This window comes from Vigna unguiculata, chromosome 2, assembly GCF_004118075.2.
Source record: "Vigna unguiculata cultivar IT97K-499-35 chromosome 2, ASM411807v1, whole genome shotgun sequence".
NCBI classification, from domain to species: Eukaryota; Viridiplantae; Streptophyta; class Magnoliopsida; order Fabales; family Fabaceae; genus Vigna; species Vigna unguiculata.
The window spans coordinates 19020832-19028472 of record NC_040280.1 but is presented as its reverse complement, the minus strand read 5'-3'; the positions used below and the strand labels follow the sequence as shown (position 1 = coordinate 19028472).

General features: G+C 34.2%; 1 protein-coding gene across 7 annotated transcripts; it reads right to left on the bottom strand.

Annotated features, from left to right (window-relative positions):
- Positions 1-2889: 2889 nt before the first annotated feature.
- LOC114173705 (probable ureide permease A3) lies at positions 2890-7349 on the bottom strand. Of its 7 annotated transcripts, none has more exons than XM_028058250.1 (8): positions 7329-7349; positions 5934-6239; positions 4884-5022; positions 4482-4656; positions 4295-4320; positions 4102-4202; positions 3596-3970; positions 2890-3310 (listed from the first exon to the last, which is right to left on the bottom strand). In XM_028058250.1, exons 2-8 carry the CDS (start codon positions 6168-6170, stop codon positions 3137-3139), a joined length of 1227 nt encoding a protein of 408 aa, XP_027914051.1. In that variant the 5' UTR covers positions 6171-6239; positions 7329-7349; the 3' UTR covers positions 2890-3136. The 7 variants fall into 7 exon arrangements, with proteins under 7 accessions (XP_027914051.1, XP_027914058.1, XP_027914054.1 ...); XM_028058257.1 differs by lacking the exon at positions 7329-7349 and adding an exon at positions 7243-7266; XM_028058253.1 differs by lacking the exon at positions 7329-7349 and adding an exon at positions 6946-7234.
- Positions 7350-7641: the final 292 nt, after the last annotated feature.

The following is a 7641-nucleotide window of genomic DNA, read 5'->3' as shown; positions in this document are numbered from 1 at the left end:
CATGAAAACCATGAAAAGAAAAGGGGAAGAAAAAAACTTACCTATGACCAAGCTTCATGTTAGAGTGTTCTATACTTCCTTTAACTATTTTTGGAAGAATCTTATAAAAAAAGAAGAATAATTGAGGATGGAAACATTAAAGAAAAGAAGGAAGAAAGATGTTATGGCAAAGAATATAAGAGTTCTCCTCTACCAGGACGAATAATAGAAAGTTCAATGTTCGTCAGAATTACTTAGGTTAGTAAAATTTATCCCTCTTGGTCATGGGAGTGTGGTTTGCATTTATAGAGAAATAAAGTGTACAAAAGATATTTTTTCCCTTAACAAGCGGAACTTCATAAGTTAACAACAACCCACAATCCTACTCCTATCCGCATGGCTAGGATTTCGATTGACCTTCTCGTTGCTTTGTAGCGTGTTGATATTTTCATCAGGGCATGGGCTTTGTAGATACATTCTGGGCCTAGTCCAAACTTTGCTATGGTTGTTCAATAACTTCCTCTATGATCCATTGCGGGGCCTTGGCTCCTGATCGAGGTATATCCTATGAACTAGTTGCTTTCTGGGCAGCTCATCCTATGACCTAACTACTGTCTAGGAAGGACTAAGCTTATGAGATCAACTTATCCTTGTGAGACAGCTCGTCCTATGACATAGCTGCTTTCTGGGCATCTCGTCCTATAACCTAGCTACTTTTTGGGTAGCTCGTCCTGTGACCTACCTGCTTTATGGGAAGGACTAGAATCTTGAATCTTACTGGAAATTAGGTTGAGACGGTACACATTATGATAAGTCTTCACCGAGTCACTCTCTAAAGTAATTATGTTGAGGTCGACCCTTTCTTTCTGCTTGGCCCAAACGTTGGCTTGACCTCTTGCTCGGTCCAAATCCTAGCAAGTTTTCTTGGTCCATGACATATCTTTAATGAAACTCATTGTTTTATGACAAATATTTATCGGGTTGGAATAAAAAATGAGTCTATTGAGGTCGATCATTCCCTGGATGGTACAAAAGACATGAATGATAAATGAGAACAAGAAAATAATTGCTAATTATATTATGTTAAAGAAGAAATTTTCCACCTTTTTTTTATTGTTTGCAACTAGGGATGTCAAAAAAATTTGTATCAGTGGGTATTCGCGGATAAAACCTGCAATGGATAATAAATTAATATTAAAAATGGATACTCGCGGTAACGAGTACGAGTATTATTTATACCCGTATATTAACGGGACGGGTACGGATATCATAGTATCCGTACTCGTGGATATCCATACCCGTTATACTCTCATTTAAATTAAAAAAATTAAAATATTAACACATTGATTTTGAATAGATTATTTTTTATCAATTGGTTTTAAAAAATCTCAATTTATTTGTAAACTGTCACATTCAACACTATTTAAATGAATTATTTGCACTTTGTTTGAAATTTATAAATGTTATGCATTGTATTTCTATTTGAATTTATAGTTAATATTTGTTAAATATTAAATTTTTCTTTTTTGTAAATATCCGCAGGTACTCGTAGATATCCGTGAATATTAAAAAAATTACGAATACCTGCACGGATATGGATACGAATACACTGTGTCTAATATTTATCTAACAATAAGGTACGGAGGAGCTGGTACCCGTACCCTACCCACCCGTTGACATCCCTATTTGCAACCTCTAAGAAATAAAGCTTACCCCACCTCCCTCTTCTCATTTTCATATTCTTTTGTAGACCAATTAAGCGGAAAACAAAAAAAGATAGTCAAATTTTATTAAACTAAACCCGTTTGCTCACATATATCATACATGCATATCCTAAATTAAGTAAATCTTAACCATATGTAGCATTTAATTATTACAAGAAATTAATAACACCTACCTATATAATCACATAAAAACACTAGGTCCTTAAATTTGTAGTCGAAATATTTACTAAAGTGGTGCAATTTGACTCCCAAATTACCAATATGGGAAAATTTCAAAAATTTACAAAAATGATTACTTTTTGGAAGTATGCCTCTTTGTGTGCGTTTTGTGGCAAAAAAGTGACACAAACGCTCCTTGTTATTTGAGTAAAGCTCTTATCTTAATTCTTCACGGGTTGACACTTTTTTTCATTGAATTTCTCAATTTGAAAGTCACACTCATCCTTCTTCTTTTAAGTACTTTTAAGAACTAATTGAAACTAACTTTAGTACCAATTTTTTGTGCACCTAGTACCAAATTGAGCCTGAGAATAATGAAATGATTAGTCCATTATTGATATATCTCCCAGTAGAAAAATTACAATATACAATATAGCTAACTCAAAAAAAATGTTCAATATTTGCGTCTTTAGACACTCTAATTCAATACAAACTAGTATGAAACACAGAGTTATTAGACATAATTTAGGACCAGACAACCATGTCTCGAAAGAAGTTCAGTACACATTATTGTACCATTTATTTCTCCTTAAATAAATGACTATTTTCTCTTTTTTCGTCATTATATTACTATATATGAAAAAGATACATTTGCTTTTAGTTTTCCCATACCTTTGATGTTTTCATATTCCCAATTTCATTCATACATTTGTATATGAATCTTCCCCTCTATGGACCGATCTGTCGACAAAGACGTCTTCAGGATCTCACAACATGTCTTGTCAGATCCAGAATCCGAACCCAGTATGAACAAAATTGATTATATATACTTTATACAACTATGGACAATGGGAATGTACAGAACATGCTGTGCTATTAACTCATTTTAGATATAATGTTTTTTTTTTTTATTTATTTATCAAGATTTGCTCATTTTTGTCTGATAAATTGAGACTTTGTCATTTTTATGTTTGATATTGTAGTGACTGATATTTTGAAAGCATATGATAAGGCAATAAATGAACAATAAAATAGAACCAGAAGAAGCATTGGATATATATTTCATGGTACAAATTGCAGTTTGAAAGTTGAAATATTCACAAAAACTCTGCAATAACAAAGACGAGTATATTTCAGTAACAATATTATAACTATGTTCCTGCTTTATTTCTTCTTCCACACCCTTTTGCCCTTCTCTTTTCCACACTAATGAACAAAGAGAATGGTTTTCTCTTTGCAGTGGGCACTCTTTCACCAACTTGTGTTGTGCCCAATTATTCCTTGGCAGTGTGAGAACTGCTTCTGTGTCCTGATGATGCCATCAGCACACCAACAGCCACAATAAACATAAACAGCATGCTCCCTAGCAGCATATATGTTTTTCTTGATGATCTTCTGTACTCCCCAAAGAGAAGAACACCCCAAAAAGTGCTTACAAGAGGAAGTGCCTGTTTGATCAATACACATTGTTCAAAATGGTGAAATGATTCAATAGTTTATTAAATTTGGTGGTTCTTGGCTGGTTTTTACTTTCATTTTTAATTGTTATACTTATGATTAACAAAGTTCTAGGAATACTTTTTAAGAGTTTAAAGCTGATGTACTGCAAGTATAAAGATTTTATCATGCACAACAGTTATATGATTCAATGACAATGTGAACAACTTTTACAGTGTCACAGCATTTCAATCAAATTCCTTTTTTTTTTTTTTCAAAGAAGTAATGGGACTAACCTGCACAGCATCTGCTGCTGCATATCCTGCAGCTTGACCTCCCATAAATTGAAGGCCATTCCCAAAACCACAAAGGAGACCAGCCAATAAGGCCCAGATTCTGCCATCAGAGTCTGCCAAATAAGCCTTCAATGATGACTTGGGTAGGTTTAGGACAGGGTGGTAGAGGAAGGTGATGTTTAGAATTATGGCAATAACAAAACAAGAGATTGAAAAATAGAAGAAGGCAGTGTAAACTGTCAAATGGGGAATCCCGTTTGGCAAGGTATGCCACTGATCATTTGTTGCCAAGTTGAATGCTGGTGAGAACATCGAGAAGCAAAGTCCAGCAGAGAAAGTTAGAGCCAATCCAATCAAAGTGCTTTTCCCAAATACCTGAAGTAGAATTTAAGTGAGATATTAGACCAAGGAGTTGGTTTGTGGCAAGTGTATTATGTGCCATACAAGGTTGATTAGTAGAATGCATGACTAAGACATTAAACATATCAAAAAGTATTGTTACATGCCTTAATTGCTCTTCTTTCCTCAAGCTCTAAAAGGAAAACTGCAGTTCCTGCTTCAACATTGTCTGCAGAACTACTTCCCCTCTCGAGGTCTTTTGATTTAACTGCAATAATATATGTTGAAAAGGTAGAATAAGTTGACATGTTTTCAGACAGCAATTCCCTTCACACATTGAACCATATGAGAGCTTCTTACCTAAATCACTTTCCTTTGAAGAGCTGCTGGCACAAAACAAAAGGTTGCAGATAGAATTAGCAACACACTAATAAAGAAAGTTGACAGAATAACAATAATAGAGAATAAGTAAGGAGCATTAACCATAAATTTAACTACTATTCATCTCTCAATATAAACTATATTATTAAAAGCAAACAGCACATACATGGCTACTTCTTTATAATCACTTGTGTAATTGCTGAGCTTTGCTTTATTATCAGAAGCATTGGATGAATGAACGGCAGAACCTAGAAAAACTGCAATCAAAAAGCAACCAACTCCTGGGAAAAGGATCTCAGCTTTGTTGATTTTGTCATCCAAAAAGTAATTCAAGGTTGTGCCTGTTACAATTGGAACAAAGATAGTGCTGTTCAGTAATGGAACAAACTCAGAATCATCACAGAAGTCAGAACTTATTAGTAGATAGCCTATGCACACATCATTGAGTGTATTTTTTCTTGAACATTCAATTATATATGTAAACTTACAATGTAATTTGTATAACCAACCCATTTCTTTGTTGTTATAGTTAATGAATTATCTTGGAGTGGTTGAGTGATTGAATTACCTATAACAACAGTTATGCTTGCTGTGATCACTTCAGTAACTGATAGCCCAACAAAGGCAAATGCATATTGTGAGGATAGATTGCCTAGGCTAAGGACCACACCACCCCCCATTGCAAAAAGAACTGAGGGCCAATTATCCTGCAAGTAATAACTTTATGGTAAGCCAAAGAAAAAAGAGAAAACACAACTGCATATGACGTTCAAAGCAAAACATGCTTTTAACTACAGATTGGTAAAATTAGATGTGGTAGATGTTACTAGAGTTTAAATTTAAATGAAGAAATTATTAGAAGATTCAGAAGTAATGTTTAGGTGGGCAATCTTTAAATTTTGCATCTGACAAGAAAAAATTCATTACATTTGGTTATATGTGATGTAAATATTATCAGAAATCGTGACAGTTCATTGTCACCTAACAATTTTTCTTCTATATATTCGACTATTAAGTAAAATACTCCAACCATCTCTAGATTTTAGTGACCATTCCTCATGTTCTCTATAGTTAAAATTCTGCATGTACATGCTCTCTTCACTTTGAAAAGGATTAGTGTATATATTATCCAGATTATAAAGAAGGATTGTGGAAAACTGGTACAAGCAGTGAAGGAAGGAGTTTGCTATTATAATTATTGATCATCATTTTCCGGTTGAAATTGAAAAACATATCAGCAGTGGACTAGAATTGTTTAATACTCGAAAATTGAGAAACCAAATATATAATTAAATTTTTGTAAAAATAAAAATTGCACATTAAAAAAACTACACAGATGAATATTGAATTTAAGTGATGGATTCAATACCATCCATCATTAAGCTTTTAAGACAAATCTGTGTATATCCCATCAGTCAATTTCCCTTTATTTTAGAGTATACAAAACTCAATTAAATATTATCTCTTACTACTGACAGAATAAACTTCAGTTCTAATTAGAGATAGGTACTACTCCTGAATCAAATTATAGTTGTATAGGTCTAAGACCAAAATGCATTCTACTGTTTACTCTATGATGATAACAACAGCAAAAATACAATGAAAATAGCTACTATACCTGAGCAAGTTGAGCTAAGAAATTTGGCTCATCAGGTTTTCCCTTGCCTATCTCACCAAATGTAAAGGCAATGAGTAAAGCAGCAAAGAAATTGGTGATTGAGTAATCAAGATAGGTATGCTGAGGAAGACGACCACGCCTCTCTAACATGGTCAAAAGTGCAGGCCATGTTCCCAAGAAGAAAAGAGCTAAGAACATGCATGCTATGGCTCCTCCTTTGCTCTCTACCAAATACATTTTCAACCCAGTACTGCACAAACTGCTCTCAGATAATGAGGGAAGCAAGGAGCAAAGCCCAGAGAACTCCTGAAATCACCATGAATTAGTCACTCTTCAGAAAACTACAAGATCCTGAGCTATTTATTACTAAGCAATGAGTTCATGTTCATCCACACAAAAGGGGTTAGATATTCATGCAATAAGATAAAGGAGGAAGTGAAGCTCTTGAAACTGTTTGAAAATCAGGGTCAACAAAAGCAAAGGATAAACTGTGCAGAACTGCATATAAACGGCTTAAAAGTTACTTCAGATAATGAAAAACTCAATTTGAATAGGTGTGAAAAAGAGAAGCATTAACTACACTGTGCACATAAACACAGACATCAGGTGTTAGATCTGGCAGGGGGTAAATCTAGCAGAAGGACAAGTTCCAACAATTTGGTGAACAAGGTTTGAATCCTTAAAAAGAGTGTCTTGTCTACATTTATTGTTGACAGATGACAGTGTTTCAAATAGGATTTTTTCAAAAAACAAAAAAATGAAAATAGAGACTGATTATGAGGGCATCCATGATAAGTCATTGAAACCTTAACAAGTCAGCTGATCCTCTTCACTGATATGAAGAAATGGGTAACTAGCCAAAAGACAAGTATATAAACGAGTAAAAATTCAGTTTTTAGTTAAGCATGAAGCACCCAAATGGAATAAAAGATGTAAAAGACGAAGAATCTTCAGAAAGTCAAGCATGGAAATTCACATTGAATGGCTTAGAACTGAGAAAGGATCCAGCTACCTTGGAATCCATGGATGAGAAAGAAGAGGAAGTCACAAAGGGAAAAGTCAAAAGATAACAGCCTTTGTGGTAGCTAATCAGCCATTAAATAAAAGGTCAAACAGTGAATACAAATCCACCAGTTGCTTCCAGCCACACACAAAAAGCAACAGTGGGCCACCTGATAGAGAAATGTTTGAAACTTTTGAAGCACTAAGCAGGCCAAATTTTCCCGGAAAATGGTTTCACAATCTCAAAAAACTATTGATGGGTGAGAATATTCCACCTCTGCTGATCTGCATTATTGGAAGTACTCACCAAGAACTGTACGGATCTGAAAACAAGAAAGAAAAAAGGTAGAGAGTGGGTGATTGTGTGAATGCAAATGGTTCTTTGTCACATACCAATGAAAAAAAATATCTAGTACAATGATGAGAACTTTGAATTGTGAGAAACACTTCATAGATATATAGTGAACTGGAATCTTGGTACATAATGATTCTAGCTCTTTGGTCCTAATCCCAATTATTGCACATTTTAATATGAATTAATGATCCATTATTGTTTTGCTTTCATTGGATGATGAATAAATCACTGTGATTCTGCTTTTTCTTTTGATAAAATCTCAAAAGTAACGGGTCGGCTGTGGTGGGAAATTCGAGAGATACTAATCGGATCTATTAGATTCCATTCGAATCTGACTTTTCAAAGATCTTT